Source organism: Nycticebus coucang, chromosome 5, assembly GCF_027406575.1.
Source record: "Nycticebus coucang isolate mNycCou1 chromosome 5, mNycCou1.pri, whole genome shotgun sequence".
Taxonomy (NCBI): domain Eukaryota; kingdom Metazoa; phylum Chordata; class Mammalia; order Primates; family Lorisidae; genus Nycticebus; species Nycticebus coucang.
Genome location: NC_069784.1, coordinates 2,042,258 through 2,064,472, shown reverse-complemented (window position 1 = coordinate 2,064,472; position 22,215 = coordinate 2,042,258). Strand labels below are relative to the sequence as shown.

The following is a 22,215-nucleotide window of genomic DNA, read 5'->3' as shown; positions in this document are numbered from 1 at the left end:
TTCATGGGGACAGAGCCCACATGACCCAATCACCTTTTAAAGATCCTACCTCTTAATACATTAGGGATTAAGTTTTAACATGAGTTTCAGAAGTACAAACATTAAAACCATGGCAGTATTGTATCCCTGCTAACACGGGACCTTATGTATAGTGTTCTATAAGTAAATAGATGAACAGATGCAATTAATTTGGTTTAGACTGTATAACTTTTATCCCATTAAACAAAAAAGTCTAACACAGGTACTTTTTCTCTAGCCACTTGTACTTTTTGAGATGATTTATTTCTCACTGAGATGTATGTATCTGTGGCACGCTGTTAATGTAACTTGCCTGTTTTTTTCATAGAAGCAGAGTGTCTGTTCTGTTAGGAACAGCTGAATGCCTTTGTGTTTTCCAGCTATTGCCCTTGGCACTAAAGATACAGGAGTGAGCAAAACAAATTAGGTCCCTGCTTCGGGAAACTCAAAAACGTACAGCTGCATGATTTCTTGTATCATGAATTTTTCAGGAAGGACTTTCAAAGTAGTTTTTTCCTCCTGAAAGTCACCCTATTTAATTTGCCCTAGAGATACCTCTCTATTTTCTAACAGGTAGATGTGTATCATAGATTGTTAACATAACTGACTGTAAGTACCTTTTTCAATTTCTTTTAAAAAGCAGTCTGGACAGGGGATGGTGGCTTGGGCTAGTAATCCCCGCACTTTGGGATTAGTTCAAGACCAGCCTGGATATCATGGTGAGACCTCAGCTCTATAAAAAAATTTTAAAATTGTTTGGATATGGTGGTGTGTACCGATAGTCCCAACTCTAAAGGGTGAGGCAGAAAGATCACTTGAGCCCAGGAGTTCCAGGCTATAGTGAGCTATGATTATACCACTGCTCGCCAGCCTGGACAACAGAAGGAGACCTTATCTCTAAAAAAGCAAAAACCCTGCCAGGTGCAGTGGCTAACACCTATAATCCTAGCACTCTGGGAGGCCAAGGCAGGTGGATTGCCTGAGCTCACAAGTATGACACCAGCCTGAGCCAGAGCAAGACCTCATCTCTAAAAGAAAATAGCTAGCTGAGGGGGCGGCGCCTGTGGCTCAGTCGGTAAGGCGCTGGCCCCACATATTGAGGGTGACGGGTTCAAACCCGGCCCCGGCCAAACTGCAACCAAAAAATAGCCGGGCGTTGCGGCGGGCGCCTGTAGTCCCAGCTACTCAGGAGGCTGAGGCAAGAGAATCGCTTAAGCCCAGGAGTTGGAGGTTGCTGTGAGCTGTGTGAGGCCACGGCACTCTACTGGGGGCCATAAAGTGAGACTCTGTCTCTACAAAAAAAAAAATAGCTAGCTGAGTCTTGTGGGTGCCTGTAGTCCTAGCTGCTTGGGAGGCTGAGGCAAGAGAATTGCTTAAGCCCAAGAGTTTGAGGTTGCTGTGAGCTGTGACACCATGGCACTCTACCCAGGGTGACAAAGCGAGACTCTGTCTCAAAATAAACCCAAAACCATGAGTATGATATGAAGAACATGATATTTATGAGTTGGATATGGGGATTATTTATTCTTTGAACAAATTTATTAAGCACCTACTATTTGTTAGGTAGTGTGGTACTGCAAAATAAATATGTAGTCTTAGACCTGTTTTCCTGCCATGTAATTCCTAAAAATCCTTAGAATCACATGAGTAATGTCTTTTGTATGGTAATGAATTGACTGACAGGGAGCTTGGTCACCTGTAAGACCAACACCTCATTGGAGGATTGAGACTTTGAACCCCACTGGCTAAGCTTCTGGGAGAGAAGAGGGGCTAAAAGTTAAGGTGATCGCCAAGGCCAGTGGTTTAATCAATCATGCCTACCTACTTAATGAAAAGTCCATAAAAATTCCAAAAGGTCTGGGTGGGGGGTGGTGGATCTTCATGACCGCTGAACAGTGGAGGCTCCTGAGGCTGGGGTTCCCCACCTGCCTACTTGGCACCTCGCCTGACGTGTCTTTTCACCTGTATGTATCCTTTGTAATTTTGTAATAAGTAAACATAAGTGTTTCTCTGAGTTCTGTGAGGTGCTTTATTAAGTTAACCAAACCAAAGGAGGAGGTTTTGGGTGCCCCACTTTATAGTTTGTCACTCAGAAACACAGGCCCCAGGACTAGGCCTCAACTTGTGGAACTTCACGCTGTCTTGGGTGCATAGTGCCAGGATTGAACTGGGGGATGTATAGCTGGTGTCCACTGCAGAACTGATTCTTGCTTGGTGTATGGGGAAAAGGCCCAACACATTCTGTCATAAAGACTTCTCTGTTGGTTATTGTGGTGTGAGACCAGAGGAAGAATGGTCTGTGTGTTTTCCACACTCAGGTACCAGCGTAGCTGTTAAGAATACAGCAGGGAACAAAACAGCCTAAAGCCCCTGCCCTCATGGAACTTAGAGGCCTAAGGAAAAGAAACAACTGATTGACAAGTGACAGGTGTGCTGTGTTAGGTAGTAAGACGTGTGAAGGAGAAAACAAAGCAGGGGATATGGAGCGTTTGAGAGTGAAGGTTGGTATATCAGAGAGGGGACCAGGGAAGGCTGCACTGGCAGGCTGGTTCTCAGAAAAGACCTGAAGAAAGTGGGGCTGCTCATATACAAGGAAGAGCATTTCAGGCAACAGGACCAGCAAGTGCCTTGAAGGCTCTGATGTGAGTGAGGCTGGCCTAAATACTAGGGACGCAGCATGGCTGGAGAAGAGAGAGCAGCAGGTTACTGAAGAGGAGAGGAGCGGTGTGGCTATGTGCATGTGGGGCTTCTACGTCACAGTAAGGACTTAGGGATTCATTCTGAATGAGATGGGAAAGGAATGGAGGGTTTCAAGCAGAGCAGTGGTGTGTATGATATTTAATTTTAAAAGCCATTGTGGAGGCAGGGTGCTATGGCTTATGCCTGTGATCCTATCACTTTGGGAAGGTGCTTGAGGCTAGGAGTTTGAGACCAGCCTGAGTAACACAGTGAGGCCCCACCCCTAAAAAACAACATGAAAAATTAGCTGAGCATGGTGGCACACACCAGTAGTCCCAGCTACTTGGGAGGCTGAGGAGAATGGCTTGAGCCCAGAAATTTGAGGTTGCTGTGAGCTGTGATGATGCCACTGCACTCTAGCCCAGGCACCAGAGAGAGACCCTGTATCAAAGAAAAAATAATGATAAAGCAATCCCTTGTGGTTATTGGAGGATTGACTTCCAGGGATCAAGGTGAAGTAAGATGAGTTGAAAGGCGACTGCAGTAATCCAAGAGACAGAGGATGGACTTTGGACCAGGGTGTGACAACGGTTGGGTGCAGACAAATGGGTGGATTCTAGATGTATTCTGAATTTTTTTTTCCTTGGCAACTGAAGAATAGTTGCCTGTAACAAAAATGAGGAAGACCACAAGAGTAGACTTGCTGGATGGGGTGAGGGTGGAGTGGTGGTGGTGGTGGAGGAACTTAGTTTTGGACATGCTGCATTTCAGTTAGTGATGTCAGGTGGATGTAGAGAGGAGAGATCTAGTTAGAAATTTATATCTGGGGATCATTTTCACATAGATGGCTTTTAAGCCTTACATTAAATGAGTTCACTAGGCTGTGAGTGTATGTATATAGATAGAACAGGTTAGAGGAGAACCAGGTTAAGGAAGTGTCCTGCCATCCAAGTTAAGAAATAAAAACATCAGAGAGGAAAGTGGGAACAGCTGAGTCAAATCCTGAAGTTGACAGAGTGAAATGACAAGTAGATTTAGTATTCTGGAGGGGATCGGACCTTGATAATCACTCTTCTAGTGGAATGATCAGAACAAAAACCTGATCAGAGTAGTTTCGGGGGGGGAGAGAGAGTGTGTGTGTGTGTGTGTGTGTGTAGAGAGTGTGTGTGTGTGGAGAGAGAGTGTGCGTGTGTGTGTAGAGAGAGTGTGTGTGTAGAGAGAGAGTGTGTGTGTAGTGTGTGTGTAGAGAGAGAGTGTAGAGAGTGTGTGTGTGTAGAGAGAGAGTGTGTGTGTAGAGAGAGAGAGTGTGTGTGTAGTGTGTGTGTAGAGTGTGTGTGTGTGTGTGTGTAGAGAGAACACAATGTAGACAATTTTTCCCAAGGAGTTGCTCTAACTAAAGGTGAATGATTGATTTATAGCTGGAGAAACGGGAGTCAAGGGAAGTTTTTTGTTTAGAATAAAGATTTATAGAAAATGGGAAAAGCTACAGCATGTTTCCACATGAAGGGAGTAATCCAGTAGAGAGAAAACCTACAGGAGAGGGAATTGCTAGAGCAGTGCCCCCAGTAGACGAAGAAGCAATGGAGTCCGGTGCACGTGGAGAGAGGGGATTGGCCTTAGCTGGGGAGTAGACAATTCATCTAGAGTAGATTATTCATCTAGAGTGAATCATCCTCCGTATAGGAGCAGAGGTGGGCAGGTGCATAGATGTGACATTGGGAGTCTGTGGAAGTAACTAGCTTGCTTCAGTTTTCTCATTTTATCAGCTAAAAGTAAAAATGTGAGAGAAGGTATTCACGTTTGAGGAAAGAGAAAGTATAAAATAGTGGCATGAAAGAGTATAGTAAAAATGAACCAAGAAAATACAGATTGCTGACTCATTAAGGACCCAGGTTAAGTTAATGGGCCATAATTTAGAGAGAGACCATTCGCCATGGTTGGGTATTTTTTTTCTTCCAGTTTCATTTAGCTGCACAAGTTGAATTAAAGTATAATAATACTAGTACAAAATTTAAAATACAATAGACCAGGAAATTATTGCCATTGGAAAAAAATAGTTTATATTCACGGTTCCAGAGGAGGGGGCATACTACACCACCCAGGGCAGCCCTGAGTGAGGTCTGTCAGAAGGCAGACGGGCATGAGGAGTGAGAGCCTTCATCGTGGTTTTCAACAGAAGGAATCCATGGACCAGGGTAAACAGATGTAGGATTAGCTGTTCTGGATAATTCAGCAGGTTCTGGGGCACAGGACCCTACTGGTGATCAGGGCAGTGTGGTGGCACACCGTGGAGCAGGGTAAACAGATGTAGGATTAGCTGCTCTGGATAATTCAGCAGGTTCTGGGGCACAGGACCCTACTGGTGATCAGGGCAGTGTGGTGGCACACCGTGGAGCAGGGTAAACACATGTAGGATTAGCTGCTCTGGATAATTCAGCAGGTTCTGGGGCGCAGGGTCCTACTGGTCATCAGGGCAGTGTGGTGGCACACCATGGACCAGGGTAAACAGATGTAGGATTAGCTGCTCTGGATAATTCAGCAGGTTCTGGGGCACAGAGTATGAGGGCTGGGTAAGAGCTCAGCTAGGGGTGTGGACTCTGAAGAGATTTGTGTTTGGCAAGTGCACCCCTGAGGGTGGAGGCAAGATGGGAAGCAGGGGGCCCAGGGAAGGTCATTTGGGCATATTGTCCAGTTGTCCAGAACAGGGCAGATCTGGCCTATGGATGTACAGCTATGAAAGCATCAAGTTTGCAGAAGCTAGAAACATGTTTAATATACATATACAGGTATAGGTTCAAAGTAAGAGGAAACTGGAACTAATCATGATTTTGGTTTTGCCAGCAAGTGCAGTAAAATAAGAAAGGTGGGCGGCGCCTGTGCCTCAGTGAGCAGGGCGCCAGCCCCATATACCAAGGGTGGCGGGTTCAAACTCGGCCCCGGCCAAACTGCAATAAAAGAATAGCTGGGCATTGTGGCCGGCGCTTATAGTCCCAGCTACTTGGGAGGCTGAGGCAAGAGAATCACCTAAGCCCAGGAGCTGGAGGTTGCTGTAAGCTGTGAAGCCACGGCACTCTACTGAGGGCGACAAAGTGGGCTTCTGTCTCTAAAAAAATAAAAGTGGTGAGGGTGAGAATGTAAGTCAAGTGTTTTCACGATTAACTATCAGGGCCAGATATGGGTGGCTGGGCAGTGGAGGGCTGCTTCTCCCTCTCCCTAAACCTGTTTCTCAGCCAACACCTGACCCAGGTCTCTGCCCTCTTCAGGCACCATCTCCTCCTCCTCACAGGTGTGTGGGGCGAGGGTTGCAGGTGCTGTACCCACCATGGTTGCCGCTCAGCTGCAGCAATTCATTCCATGTTGTTGCTGTTGTCTCTCCTCAGCTACTTAGAGCAGCGATTCTCTACCTGTGGGTCGTGACCCATAGGAACTGTATTAAAGGGCCGCAGCATTAAGAAGGTTGAGAACCACTGTACTAGAGTTTCCTGTTTGACCAGGAGGACGGTGACAGGGAGGATGAGGAAAACCTGGACAAAGATGCCTATGACTCAGAGGTCAAGGCGTCAAGCCTTAGCAGAATGGACTTAAAAAGATGTGCCAGCATTGAGACTGAATCAGAAGATAGCCAAGAACACAAACAGGTGCGCCTACCAGAAAGCAGCCTGACACCACAGGGGTCTGGTCTGTTGGCAAAGATCCTGAGCAGCTGCAGCAGAAAGCTCCAGGGGAATTAAATCAACAGCTAGAAACAAGAAATGGAAAAAGAAATGGAAGACCGTGAAAACAGAAAGAGAATTGCTGAAGAAAAGGATGGGTTCAGAAAAAGAATCAGCAGAAAAGAAAAAAAATAAATAAATAAAGCAATGGAGGACAGGGCGGGCGCCCCATATACTGAGGGTGGTGGGTTCCAACCTGGCCCCCGCCAAACTGCAACAAAAAATAGCTGGGCGTTGTGGTGGGTGCCTGTAGTCCCAGCTACTTGGAAGGCTGAAGCAAGAGAATCACCTAAACCCAAGAGCTAGAGGCTGCTGTGAGCTGTGACACCAGGGCACTCTACTAAGGGTGACAGAGTAGGTAAAAAAAAAAAAAAAAAAGGAAATGGAAGACAAAGTATAGGAACTAGAGAAAGGGATTTGCAAGAAAAAGCAAAAGAAAATTATAAAGAATGATTAAAGAAAGAAATCCTGAAGAATGTGAGAAGAGGAGGAAAAAAAAACGATGGCAAGCTGACTTACAGGAGAAAAAGAAGATAGGGAAATAGCAGGAAAAAAGTTTAAGAGGTGGTGGGAAAATGCCAAAAAATAATCCTTGTCCACCTGCAAAGAACTATGGTTACACCAGTGGAGAACTGACAGGTTTTTACAGTGGAAATCCTATCCAGAACCAGCCTTTCATAATCCAATTCCATGGAAACCAGGTCATATGCCCCCTCCAGAGAAGCTAAAGATCTATGAGGAGAAAAGGATCAAAAAGACCTGTGAAAACTCAGCCCAAGTCATCATCTCTGGAAATTCGTGAAGCTAGAAGCAATCTTCGCCTTGGAACTCTGCAAAATGTGACGATGGTGTATATGGGAAACCGTGTGCTTTACCTGGAGCTGTTTAATTTTAAAATCAGAAATGCTTTTTTACTGCTCAGTCAGCAACTCAGTTTTCAGTGTGCTTATTGGCAAGTACTGACTTTTACATTTGTATATGGAATCCTTAGAATTAATTGAGGAAAATATGTTCTACATTTTGGGTTTTTAAAAAAATCTTTCGAGGTTGATCTTGTCATACTGTTTTGCAGAGTAAGTGACAGGATTTCTAACAGTTGTGTTTGTACTTAGTTTGTATTAAAACTGTGCTGTTATACCACCACCAACAACAAAAACTTACCCATTAAAATACTTAACTTGGCATGAGGGGAGTAGGTAAGGAAATAAAACATGGTGGAATCCAGGCTTGAAGGTTCTAGGAGGGATGCCAGGTGTGTAAACTGGAAAAAATGGAAGAGCCATCTGACTTTGCTAAAAACACAGCCAACATGTGACCCTGGAGTACATGGATGAAGTAGCAAGGTGGGTAAAGAGTCGTTTATGTGAGAAGATTTCAGGGAACTAGCAGGCCAAGGCAGTTGCTATTTAAATACTCAAGAATTATGCCTGGGGTGGTACTGGAGAGAGCCAGTAGCTCAGGAGATGAAACTGCAGAGCACAGAGGAGGGTAAAGGCAGGTGAACTGTCGTGAGAAAGTGGGGTACCAGTGGTCAGTGACACCATGGCACTCACTCATGGAGAATGAGGAATCGGGTAAGTAAGGTTTGGGTGTGAGTGTAATCCATAAAAGAGGAACCCGACAAAGGTAAGTGGAGTGAGAGGACTGGACTGGAGGGCAGAATGCCGTGGAGGAAGAAAACAGGAGAGTCGAAGGTAAAGGCAAAAGCGTGATTCACCTGACAATTTGTAGATTCAGGCTTTAATAGAGAAAGAAGAGAAATCAAAAACGTACTGATTATTTGGTAGAAATGGAAGGATCAGGTGATGAGAGGTCTCAAGGAGGTTGAAGAGTAGGAGACAGTGGTGTTACCGAAACCAATCTGAGAAGCCAATTTTAAGAAGGGAATGGGCAACTGTCAGATGTTACAGAGATAAGTACTGGCAAGAAGCCCTTGATTCAACAGCTGGAAGGACAAGGGATGTCTGTGAAAGTGGCCTCGGCACAGAGGAAGAGTCAGGTCATAGTGAGCAGATAAGAGGAGTGAGGAAGTGGGCAGGGTGGGGTAACAGGTAGAGGGAGAGGTAAAGGAAGGGTTTAAATTGAGGTTACTGAGGCGTAACTCCGTGCCCACGGAACGAAGCCAGACAGAGGTCCACGTAGGAGACCTGTAGTTACTGATGGAGAACAGTCCCTGAGAAAGCATAAGACGGTTTCAAGGTGCAGGTGGAAAATTACTTACAGATAAGAAAGGCAACACTAGACTGCAAGAGAAAAAGGGATGGACTGAGGTGAGGTATAGGAGGTGGAAGAAAAATTCAAAGAAACCAGAGAAATAATAGGAAGACGTTTTTACATGATTAATGCTTGATCTTTCAGAAATGTGGGGGTAAAGTCCTTTAGAGATGGAAGGGAGGAGGATGGGGTAGGATATGTTAAAAGAATATAAGTTTTAAATACTACACAAATGGAATTTGTTAACTTATTTATTTTAAAAATTGAGTGCCTGTGACACACTGAGCCCTGGGCTGGGTGCTGGGGGTGAGCCGTGCACCAGACAGCATCTGCCCTAATCAGGCTCACCTTCTGCAGAGGAGAGGCTATAAAGAAAGATAAAATGGAAACCGGATTAATTGTTGTCATTTAAAACGTTTGTTCTTATCATCTATGATTTAAAAAGTTAAAGTACTATTAAAAATGTTTCCTTCGAAAGCATACATCCTTTTTATCATCTAAGGGAAGATCATCTTTGTTTTATAGAAACCCACATTACAGAGTACTATTAAGGAGTAAAATGATAAGGTAGGCTCTTAAGGAATTTACAAAATAAATTCAAAAGTAAAATCATGCTTTTTCCTCTGGGATACAAATAATTTGACATAACTTCTTATTTAAAAATTATCTCAATTGTCCAAGCAGCAGGAACATGATACTGTTTCTCAAGATTTATTTATTACTTATTTATTTCATAGAGATAAGACCCTTGCTATGTTGCTCTAAGTGCTGGCCTCAAGCAATCCTCCCATCTCTGCCTCCTGAAGTGCTGGGATTGCAGGCGTAAGACACTGCCCCAGCCACTCAGGTTTTATTAACCATATTTAAACCTGCCTGTGTAACTGCACTGTACACTCATTTGTGTTTGCTGTGTGCCAAGGGCCTCTTAATCATGACACACCAATTATTTAATGCTCATAATAATCCGTGAGTTAGGTACATTTAATATTATTACCCCTACTTTACCCAGAAGTCAGTGTAGACCTTGGATCTGACTGCCTAGGTTCAAATCTCAGCTATAGTAAGAATGTTTTCCCTTTTAAACCTCTGTGACTTGACATAAAATAATATTAATAACACTTCTTAGAGTTGTGAGGGAAGGGACGTAATATATGCATACTCTCTAGAGTCTTGCTTACACAGTAAGGTCTCAAGTAGCGTGGCCTGTCCTCAGGTCTCCACATCAAAATCTGCCTGCTGCTGCTGGCCGATTCTTGTTTTCAATCCTGAATCCTCTTGTGTTCTCTTTCCTTTTTCTTACCTAAGGAACGATAATGTGCAAGTGAGGAAGTCTATTAGCTTCATTGGTTCAGGAAAAGGACCTCAGTCAAAAGGCTACGCTGGTGCGAATCAAAGCAGAATGGGGATGTCAAAAACCATGATCCTTCCACCGGAACTGAAGACAGCAGAAAAAATGAATATTTCTGGCACAAAGACGGTTCAGGTAATATAGGCTTTCAAAATCTGAGTTTATTTGAAATGACACTGCAAAACCTGATTGAAATAAAAGATAAAATATGCTGCTTTCAAATAATAATTGTTAATTGTGACATACTGACTTTGGTCGAGGTTTTACCACATCACATTCCTTACAACGTAATACTGGCAGTTGGGTACTTTGACTGGTTTTTGATAATAAGAACATTACATGGAATGAGGAACGTCTACTCCTGACTTTTAAGAACTAGCTACTCGTGGTATTGACGGCAGCTAATCCCCTGCAGCTACTGTTCATTCTTAGCAATTTGCCTTTGAAATGGCATGAAGTTGATTATCATCAGGTCAGTTATTTTGTTTCATTAGAAAACTATAACTAAGGATCGACTCTTAAACATTTCATGAAAGTATTACATATAGAAAAGCATACAATATATAGCTGAATGGGTTAAGCATTTTTTTTAGGAAGGACATTGAAAGCACAGCCCATAAAAGATAAAGTTGGTAAACTGGACTTCATCAGAAAGTTTTACCCTTTGAAACGCTTGTTCTTTGAAAGACACTGCTAACAGGATGAAAAGTGACATGCTGGGAACGATCATTTACAAAAGCACACTCTGATAAAGCACTTGTGACTAAAATGTGTGAGCAACCCTCAAAACAATGTTAAGACAGCGCAATTTTAAAAACAAACTAGTCAAACAACCCTTACAGTTGATATGCATATGGTGTATGAGCACATGAAAAGACCAGTTTTAGTCATTAAAAAAATGCAAAATCATGAAACAGTACTAAATACTTACTACAGTAGCTGAAATTTAAAAAAGAATGACCATGCCAAGTATTGATAAGTATGTGGAAGAACTAGAGTCTTAATACATTGCTGTAGACACACACACCCAGAAACAAGTTATACCTACAATATCATCTACCTGTTTCACTTTTAGGTATTTACCAAGAGAAAAGAAACTACGTTTAAACAAACACTAGTACTTGAATGTTTATAGCAGCTTTACTTATGATGGCCCCAAAGTAAAACAACTCTAATGTGATTTTAGTAAGCAAACACAATTTGTACATACTTAATACATATTTCATTTATGTATGTGGATATATATATGCATCTAAATAAATATATATTTTTCTTTTTTTTTTTTGGTTTATTGGTTGGTTTTTGGAGACAGAGTCTTAGTCACCCTGGGGTTGAGAGCCATGGCAACATAGCTCACAGCAACCTCAAACTCTTGGGCTCAAGTGATCCTCTTGGCCTCAGCCTCTGAGTAGCTGGGACTACAGGCACCCACTACAATGCCCAGCTAACTTTTCCTTTTCTAGTAGAGATGGGGTCTCACTTTGCTCAGGTTGGTCTGGAACTCCTGAACTCAGGTGATTCACCTGCCTCAGTCTCCCAGAGTGCTGGGATTACAGACGTGAGCCACGGTGCCCGGCCCCCTGTATCTGTATGTTTTTTCAGTGATGACGTGCTGAATGCTTTTCCCCTAAGATCAGGAATAAGAGAAGGATGCCTGCTTTCACTACTTCTCTTCAGAATAGTAGTGAAAGTTCTAGCCAGGACAATTAAGCAAGAAAAAGAAGCAAAGTAAAAGCAGTGAAGTGTCCATCTGATGAGTGTGATCCAGGGGTGTCCCAGCGAAGGGAAGGAAGCCCCCAAATTTGCCAAGCGTATTCTTGGCTTCATGCTTGGAAGATGGAGAGCGAGCCATCGAGTTCCAGGAGAGCTGCACGGAGACAGACAGACAACAGACCCTGTTCCACAGATTGGCGGGAGGGCGGGGGAGGCTTTCTCCAGCAGGAGGGGGACCCCGTGCGGGACAATGGCAACATTTTTAAATGTTCAGAAACCTCATTGTGAAACAGCCATACATGACCAGCATTGCCTTGAGCTCAGGCCGCAAAGGTTAATCATGAACTGCTGTCACAAGAGAGGGAAGCATTTGGAAGGTTCATCTGACTTTGGCTGGTCCCAGGCTGACGTTTTCTGGCACCTTGTTGATGGTGGTTAAGGTCTGATGGCAACCAAAATAGCTGCACTCAGGTTCTCTTGAGCTTTCCCCCCTTATCTCCACATTAAATGGATAGGCAAAATGAAATTCCCACACATGGTACCACATGGATGAACCTTGAAGACATTATGTTATGTGAAATAAAACAGTTACAGAAGGACAAATACTGTATGATTCCACTAATATAAGTAGTAAGATTCATAGACACAGAAAAAAATATGGTAGGTGCCAGGAATTAGGGGCAGGGGCAAGGAGGAGTTGCTTTGGAGATGAGCAGGCTCTGCAGGTGGATGGTGATGGTGGCTGCACACAACGTAAGTGTACTCAGTGCCGCTGAACTGTACACTTAAAAACAGGACAATAAATTTTAATGTTACGAATAGCTTACCACTATTAAAAAAATAATTAGAACAATTCCAACATGCCAGAGCTTCAATAACTCACTTCCCAGGGAAATTGGTTAAAATTCTTTTTAAAAAAACAAGTATTTAATGCCTTTGGAAATTAACGTAAGGACGAACAGCAAAGAAACATCTATTCAAGAAAACATATGAAAATTCGGTGAGGAAGAGGAGTCTGTGGCATTTGAGCCAAGCACCTCCTATTTCACCCCTCCTGACTCAGTGAGCTAGACCCCAGTCCTTTCATCCAGGAACGTAGCTCTCCGTTCCCTCGCTCAGCATCCATGCAGACATCTGCCCAGCAGCGGGGCTTCCGTGTGTATCATCCTGCCCCCAGCTGAGGGCTCGGCTCAGAGGTGACGACACCCTTCTGCCCCACTGGCAAGCTCTTCCCTGGTTGTGACCACTAAATGTTGGCGAATTCTGGAACCTTCCTCTGGCTCATGAGGCAGTGATTTCATGCCTGGAGCAGCAAACTGACGAGACTTCAGGCTGCTGTGCACTCTGTGCACCTGCCACTCCAAGCCCAGAGTGCGAGGTGGTCACTGGGAGAGGAGCTTATCATCATCTCTGCCCTGAGTACCAGCAGGTGGGGAGGAGCAGGCTTCAGAGCAGACAGCTCTTAGTGTTTCCCCAGAGGAGCCGACTTCATATGCAGCAGCTTGGTAGAGAAGTTTAACACTGAGTACCCTCAAGAATAGTGTAGGTTGTGATAAAGGCATTGGGAGGAGGTGGCTGGATCTGATGAAGACACAGCCTAGACCAGTGGTTTTCAACCAGTATGCCACTGCTACACTGACGTGCCGAGAAAATTTTAAAGATCATTAATTTAATTACTTTTTAAAGAAGTTCAAAGCACAGTAAGTATATTTTTTTACATTTTTTTTTTGATCAGCGTAATTTAAGTGTGCCACAGAAGATTAACTATAGTTTAACAATAGGTTCAACAGTGCTGTGAGATAAAAAAAAGTTTGAAAAACACTGGTCTAGGTTATAGGCCAGGTAGTTTGCAGTCCCTGGAAACAGAATAAAGCTATGAGGAGGAGCCTCTGCCAGACAGACCAAATGTCAGACACTGACCTCACTCTTCCCTGGTCGGAGTGGAAACTTGATTGGATTAGTCTGTAGAGAATTTATATCTCAAGACATCATTTAAAAGAAAAGAGCGATCAGCTGGCAAGTAGTGGAGTTTAGCAGTTGGGGAGAGGCAGGAAAGGAGAGGAACAGAGCCTTGCCAGTGCCACCGTCATCCGAGGGTGGCCTTGGGCACACCTGAAGCTGCACCTCCCATGAGGAGCAATGTAGAGTGGTCAACATCAGCCACGTGGGTGCATATCAGTTCCCCAGCACTGCCACAGACTTTGTAACTTAAAACAAAGGAAACTTACCATCTCAGGGCAAGGCCATGCTCTCGCTGCTAGGGAAGAATTTGCTGCATGCATCTGACCTCTCCTCTGGTAGTCCCATTCCTGGGCTTGTAGAGGCATCATCTCAATCTTCCACCCTCACATCATTCTCCTCAACTGTGTCTGTGCCTAAATTTACCAGTCACATCGGGTTAGGGCTATTGTAATGATCTTAACTTGGTGGAATCTACAGACCTTGATTTTCAGACACTGTACCATAAAGTCACAGTTGCAGGTGCTGGAGATTAGGACTTCAACATATCTTCTTTTAGTGGACAGTTAAATCCATAACAGGGATTTAGACCTCCTGAAATAATCCAGCCAGTTACTAAGCAAATAAATGAGCAAACCACAACAAGCTTTGGACAGGAGCCAGTAGTGAGTCGCTACCATCTACTACCTGAAAGTTCTAATTGGGTGTCCAAAGAAATAGGGAAGTCTGACCCCCACCCACAAGAAAAGCAGCAGGCAACAGAAACTACCCGTGAGCAGGGCCAGGTGTCAGGTTTAGCAGGTTTCAAAGCAGACATTGTAAATTGGCCCACAGAAATAAAGTGAACCATGATCTAAAAAGTGAAGGAAGGTGTGGTGACAGTATCACAGCAAATAGAGAATATCAATAAAGACAGAAATTACAAAAATAATGCAATTCTGGAAATCGGAGACTCCTCTGGAGCAGCAGTCCCCAACCCTTTGGGCAGCAGGGACTGTTTTCATGGAAGACAACTTTTCCGTGTGGGGGTGGGAGGGAATGGGAGAGGCATTCAAGTCTCATAAGGAATGCTCAACCTAGATCCCTTGTGGGCAGTTTATAGTAGGGTTTATGCACCTATGAAAATCTAGGTGGCCCATGGGACAGGAGGTAGAGCTCAGGTGGGGTGTGAGTGTTGGGGAGAGGCTGTGAATACGGTGAAGCCTCACTTGCTCTGTACAGGTGCCTGGCCTGGGGGTTGGGGACCCCAGCACTAGAGGACCTCCACAGTAGTTTTAACACGTGGCAGAAAACATTAGCAAACTTGAAAATAGAGGAAAGAGATTACGTAATCCGAAAAAGAAACTGGAGAAAGACATTGAAGAAAAGTGAAGAGAGTTTCTGAAAAATGTGGACTGAATACACTAATACACACATGATGGGAGAGGAGACAGAAAAAGTGTAGGGAAAATTCAAAGAAATAATGCCTGAAAACATCCAAATATATCGAAAAACGACCCTCACGTCTGCAAAGCTCAACAAACTCCAGGTGGACTGAACGCAAGTTGACTCCCAGACAGACTGTCACGTCCATGTGAACATGCTGGACGTCAAAGGCAAGGAGAAAATCTTGAAAGCAGCAAGAAAAAAGCAGCATGTCACTTACAAGAGAACCCAGCAAGAGCTGGTTGACTAGTAGAAACAATGGAGGCAGAAGGATAAGGTATTTGAGGTGCTGAAAGAAAAAACTCAATTGGAATCATGTATCCAGCAAAATGAACATTAAATAATGAAGGTCAAATAGTTTCCTAGATGAACAAAACCTGCAAGAATTTATTGCTAACTAAACCCTCCTCAAAAGAAATTCTCAAGGAACTTTTTCATGTTGGAAGCAAGTAACTCCCCGTGGTAATTCACATTCATGCAATGTATGAACACCAGTAAAAGTCACTAGGTGGGTGGAGCGCAGTGGCTCAGCCTGTGATCCCAGCACTCTGGGAGGCTGAGGCAGGAGGATCACTTGAACTCAGGAGTTCAAGACAAGTCTGAGCAAGAGTGAGACCCCATCTTTACTAAAAACAGGAAAAACAAACAAACAAAAAAACTAGCCAGGCATGCTGGCACACACATGTAGTCCCAGGTAATTGGGAGGCTGAGGAAATAAGATCTCTTAAGCCCAGGAGTTTGAGGTTGCTGTGAGGTATGAGGCCACAGCACTCTAGTCTGGGGCAAGAGAGTGAGACTGTCTCAAAAAAAAAGTCACAATCACACACAAAAAACAGCAATGCTATTACTACATTTTCTTATTCTCTTAAGTAAATTGAAAGCAATTCTATAAAATAACATGTATGTAACATATTGTGGTACCAATGAAACATTGAAATGTAATAATATGTATATTTTCCAATAATAGCACGAGGAGGGGTGTATGGGAGCAAAGCTGTAATGGGCTAATGGACATAAAAATAACACCACAAAAATAGGATGAAGAGAATAGAGCCAGCTGTCTAGGAGTAATGTTTCAAGTAAGCTGATTTTTTTCCATGTCTTCATTCTTTTTTATTGTTGGGGATTCATTGAGGGTACAATAATCAAGTAAGCTGATTTTGATACATTGTGAGGAAGTTGAGTCTATACCAAGAAATCAAGATGGGTTTACTGTTTAAAAATCTATAGGGTACCTTGGTGTGTGTCACACTTTATGGGGGCAAGACATGATTGCAAGAGGGACTTTGCCTAACAATTGCAATCAGTGTAACCTGGCTTATTGTACCCTCAATGAATCTCCAACACTAAAAAAGAAAAAAAAATCTATAGGGTAATTTACCAAATTAAAAGCTTAAAAGAAAAGGAAAACATACAGATAGATAATATCCACACAGAAAGTATCTGATGTAATATTTATTCATGATTAACAAAAATTCTTGGGAAATTGGGAATCAAAAGAAACATCCTTAATCTTATTTAGGCTGTCTAAAATTCTACAGCAGAAGTCTTATTAAATGGTGAAGCATCTTTAAAAATGCTTACTTCTACTTCTGTCCAGCATTCTTTGGAAGTCTTAGTTCAAATTGGCAATAAACTCTGAGCATGGTGGGCCCACCTATAGTGCAGTGGGCAGGCGGATGGCTTGAGGATAGGAGTTGAAGGCTTCAGTGAGCTGTGATCATCACTGCACTCCAGCCCGAGCAACAGAGACCCCGTGTCTTAAACAAAAAAAAAAAGAAGAAGAAGAAGAATGGAAAATAAACAACGAAACGTTGAATATTTGTAGATGACTCAATTATCAAAATCACCTACTGACAAATTATCGACTAACAACAAATAGTTCAAAATTATATTTTTAAGAAGCCTTTTTTCAGAAGAAAGAATTGGATACTTTCAGTGCCACCATTTATAATAGCACTAACATTTATCAATCACTTGAGGAAAAATATAACAAACCATGCACATATAAATATTTTTAAAACTATAAAATTTTCTTGGGACATATTGAAAAAGACTCAAGCAAAAGGAGAGATAGACCATGATCATGCATAGAAAGACTCAATATTTTAAGCATATAAATTATCCTAAATTTTGATTTATAGATTCTTTGTAATTTTAATCAAAATCCTGACATTTTTCATCCCCCCCCCCCAGAAACTTAGCATGACATTTCTAAAATGTATATGAAAATTCTAAAGGCTAAACATAGCCAAGACACTCTTGCATCAAAATGTAGTGGAACCACATGCCGTTCTAGACACCAAGCTCAAAAGATGTGCAGTGTTAGCAAAGGGGTAGCTGGCCTTCGAATGGCCTGAGCATGTATAAACACTGGTTTATAATAAATGTGCATTGAAGAGTAATGAAGAAAGGACAGGATTTTTTAAATGTCTTGTTCAGGTAATTGGATATTCTTATGAAATAAAAATATATTGCCCTTCTTCCTCATATTATACAAAACCCAATTCCAGTTATATTCTAGATCTAAATATGAGAAGCAACATAAAAATATGCATTTTTATGTCTGCAACATGAATAGATATAATGTACATAAAAATAACACCACCTTTGGAACTGAGAATATTATTTTAAAGGAGACATTTAAAGCACAAACCATAAAAAAAAAAGCATGATAAATTTGAGCACGTTAAGAATAAGAAATTAATCAAATACACAGAAGAAATTTTCAACTCATATAACTCAAGATACTCGTGTTCAGAATATTTTATGAACTGCATTATCAATAAGAAAAAAGTACTCCCTAAAAAGTGAGAAAAGGACTTGAGTGGCAAATGTTCTTCTCCAGAAGGAAATCGGGATGGGAACAAGTATATGGAATGGATTTCAACTTTATTGGTATCAGCGTTCTCCACCTCCACGTTGGTCTCACTAGAAGGTCTTCAGAGACAGTGACGTGCAGGCAGCTGTCGTGTCCTGTGATAACAGTGCCTTGGTTTGGAATGCCTCCTGAGGAACCTTCCTGAGGCTTTTTTTTTTACAGTTAATGTTTTAGATAAGTAAAAGTACATTCTAAAAAATAAGAAAAACGTACTATAGTAAATACATAAACCAATAATACTGCCGGTTATCCCAGTGATGGTACGCTGTCGCTGTACGTGACCGGGTGTGGTGACTTTTCTGTGACTGTGGGGGGCGGAGGGAGGGCAGCAGGTTGTTGTACCAGCATCAGCACAAACGTGTGAGCAATGCATTGTTATGTCACGATGGCCAGTATGTCACTGGGTGATAGACGTCTTCAGCTTCATCGTAACACAGACGGATTGTGGGGCCGCTGTTGTCTATGTGGCCTGTCACTGACCAAACCATTTTGTAGCATTTGACTGTAAACAAAAACTAGATAATAACTGAATAAATGTTTATTAATGAAATGTTGCTTAAAAATATTTTTAAAGGCTTATCATATAATATTAAATGCACCAAATATTAACAATCTGGATGGATTATCTTTCTACCCCTCTGGTTTTCCTAAAGCTAATATATATTATAAAGTAAAACATGAATAAGAGTTTTAGAAATTGTGTACCTAGTTGAGAAACTTGTTAAGATATCATCCAATTTTTCATGTAAACTTGTTAAGATATCATCCAATTTTTCATGTTTATCCTATTGTAAGAACAGTATACTTTTCTTTTTTTATACTGTACTTATTTTCTATTTTCCAGGAGCTGTTATTTAGAAATCACCTCTTTTTTAGTTATTTGTTTTAAATAACATTTTCACAGGTATTTGATAATGATGGAGTTGACGTCACTCCGCGGCCTCTTTACCACCCAGACCCACTGACTGGGACCACAAAGCTGAGTAAACTCTTGACATCCCAGGAAGGTTCACTTGGGTCAGAATTCATATCTTCCTACAGCCTTTATCAGAACACTTTAAACCCGAGTGTGCTAGGGCAGTTTACAAGGTAAAGTGCACCGTTCTGTAGTTCCTTTTTGTACCGTATACTGAAATACTGTCTTTCCGTTTAAATTCATGTATATAATGTAGATATCAGGAGTGTCCAGCCCTTCCTCCTGAATCTGTCATCCGATTACACTATCTCTCTGTTCCTCTTGTGTTTTTTTTTTTTTGTAGAGACAGAGTCTCAGTTTATGGCCCTCGGTAGAGTGCCGTGGCCTCACACAGCTCACAGCAACCTCCAACTCCAGGGCATAAGCGATTCTCTTGCCTCAGCCTCCCTCTCGTGTTTTAATTAGATGTAGAGCTCTTCTTGTCCTAGGAGTTCCCGCATTCTCAGAACAAAGCATTTGCAAAAACTATATACCGTAGACCCTCCATAGCTGACCACCTCCCTCCAGTGACTACCTCCTTAAGGTGACCTGATGTTCGCAGACTGGACATGCACCACGTGCACTGTCAGCACAGCGGGCCTCGTTCCTTGTGGTGGCCACCTCTGTGTGCCGACCAGCTGGTTACAGTCCCTGGCTGCATACTGCATTCTAGTCAAGATTGCCTGAGGATCCAAAATATGAGACTAACTTCACACACAGATTTAATCGCAAATTCCCACTAGACGTTTTTCCCCAGCCTGTCTTGTGCTGGATCTCACGAGAAGGGGTGCCTTCTAGCCAGTTTCTGCTCTGTGAGGGTTTGACTTCTTTCTTATCTTATAATACAGAACAGTTTTATTCTGCTCTACTGATTGCCTTCAAATATGTGTATGAAAACATGAGATTTCCCAGTGAAATAAAGGATAATCCAGTAAACTTGACATAATTGTTTGGTGGGCAGTTGAGACTATAAATAGGGGAGAAGCACATAATATCCCGAGGTGATGTTGAGTTCATGTTTGAGGAAATTATTTTTGATTCTTCCATTGATTTTCTTCTGAATACATGTATTTTTTTCAATTAAATCTTGAGAAAGGACCTTTATAAAATTGAATAAGTCACATTGTCAAGGTGAGACTTGAACAATGAGGGGAAGCCGGGTGAAAAATGAAGGAAAGAAAGGAAGAGTATTGTAGGCTAAGTCCCCCAAGTAGGATCTGGGGGAGTTAAAGGGACACCGGTAATGGAGGGGCGAGTTTGGGACGTTGGCCTTAGATGTATTAGGAATTCATCAAAGGACTTTAAAGTTTCATGGATCTTTCCTCTGAAATAATTTAAGTAATTTTTTAATTTGATGAACATTAAAAATCAACTCATTGATTAAAAGTAAATTTATTTTGACCTTTTTTGCTTATATAGTATATTTTATTTCTCCATTTGATTATATGTTCTAATTTATAATAATTACCCACAAGGACTTCTAGATGAATGAGTAATGTTGTTATTCATTATTAAAGGTCAGTTATAGGAAGCAGCACAATTTCTAAGTCCAGCGTATCAACCACTGAATCAATAGCGGAAGTCATTGAAGAGCCATTGTATAAGCAGGAGAGACTGGCTAGTTTCACAGGTAACACAGAGGCCCTGACTCATTCAGGAGCCGTCCATTATTTATTAGTCAATGTGCTTACTGTTTGTTGGGTACTTGAAATAAAAGAAGTATGGCAATGATTTCCACACTCTAACTTAGACAGTAGCTACACAGAATTACCAGGGGAATATATCTATATCTATAGATATATTTTTAATTTTCTTTCTAAGGTGATGTTTTGATGTTTTTGGGCTATCAGCCTGAGGACTCAGACTATGTTTTAGAACTCAACTCTTTTTCTTTTCCTTTCTTTTTCTTTTCTTTTCTTTGCTTTGCTTTCTTTTCCTGCCTTCCTTCCATCTTTCCTTCCTTCCTTTGTTCCTTCTTTTTTCCCTTCCTTTCTTTTCTTTCTTTCTCTCTTTCTTTTCTTTCACAGTGTCTCACTCTGTCCCAATGAGTGGAGTGCTGTGGCATCACAGCTCACAGCAACCTCAAACTCTTGGGCTCAAGCAATCCTCCTGCCTCAGCCTCCCCAGTAGCTGGGACTACAGGTGTGCACCACAATGCCCAACTATTTTTTCTGTTTTTAGTAGAGACAGAGTCTTGCTCTTGCTCAGGCTGGTCTTTAACGCCTAAACTCTTGCAGTCCACCTGCCTCAGCCTCTCAGAGTGCTAGGATTACAGGTGTGAGCCACCGCACCTGGCCTAGAGCTCAATTTCTTTTTTTCTTTTCTTCTCTTTCCTTTTTTTTTTTTTGAGACAGAATCTCACTTTGTTGCCCTGGGTAAAGTGCCGTGGTATCATAGCTTACACCAACCTCCAACTCTTGGGCTCCAGTGATCCTCTTGCCTCAGTTTTTCCATTTTTAGTAGAGACAGAGTTTCACTCTTGCTCAAGCTGGTCTTGAACTCGTGAGCACAAGTGATCCACCCACCTCGGCCTATCAGAGTGCTGGGATTAAAGGTGTGAGCCACTGTGCCGGCCGGGAGCTCAGTTTCTAAGTCAGAAGACAAATGATTCTGGCATATTTGTCATCAGCTTCATAATGATATATGCAGAACGTGATAGGATCGCCTAGAAAGGAGTGATTAACTCCTTTGGGGTGGAGAAGAGAGGCTTCACAGAGAACATTATCAAAGAAGAACAAATAGGGGGAGACCATACAGGCCGAGGATAAAATACAAGGTAATACAAAGAATTACGAAAATGAAGATACAAGAATGAGGAAATAATACACGATCACAGAGCTGGGAGGAAGAACTGCGTATTTAAAGGATGCTTGCGCTGGAGTGCAGTAAAGATGGCTGAGGAGGTTGGGAAAGTGGCGCTTTGTGCACCGTGCTGGCCAGTGCTGCTGTAACTGGAACGCTCTGACCACAGCAACAGTGCACAACTAACAGGCCACCTCAAGGCTTATTCTTCTCACGTTGAAAGAAGAGTTGGATTTTTGTCTTTGATTTTTTTTTCTTTTTTTTGCTCAATTTTGTCAGACTTTGGATTGTCATTTCTGCTATTCTCTTTTCCAAAGCTTTTTCTTCTTGCCTCATGGTCTCAAAATACCTTCCTCAGCTCTGGGCATTTTGTCTGCTTTATTAAAAGCAGACAAAAAGTAAAGATAGTAGCACCAGTGACATTGCTCTCCTTTATCAGGAGAGTAAACGAATTTTCCAGAAGCCTTTCTCCCATAGCGTTTCTGCTCTCATGGTATTGACCAGAACT

At 42.3% G+C, this 22,215-nt stretch overlaps 1 protein-coding gene across 4 annotated transcripts in view; it reads left to right on the top strand.

The window, feature by feature from the left end:
* DNAI4 (dynein axonemal intermediate chain 4) overlaps positions 1-22,215 on the top strand; it is a 68,383-nt gene that overhangs the window by 6,818 nt on the left and 39,350 nt on the right. For 3 of the 4 annotated variants that reach the window (XM_053590461.1, XM_053590463.1, XM_053590462.1), the window contains 3 exons: positions 9,930-10,107; positions 18,855-19,039; positions 20,423-20,535. In XM_053590461.1, coding sequence (XP_053446436.1) covers positions 9,930-10,107; positions 18,855-19,039; positions 20,423-20,535 — 476 coding nt within the window. Of the gene's footprint in view, positions 1-1,348; positions 7,754-9,929; positions 10,108-18,854; positions 19,040-20,422; positions 20,536-22,215 lie in introns of those variants that run through there. The other variant, XM_053590464.1, reaches the window with a different exon arrangement.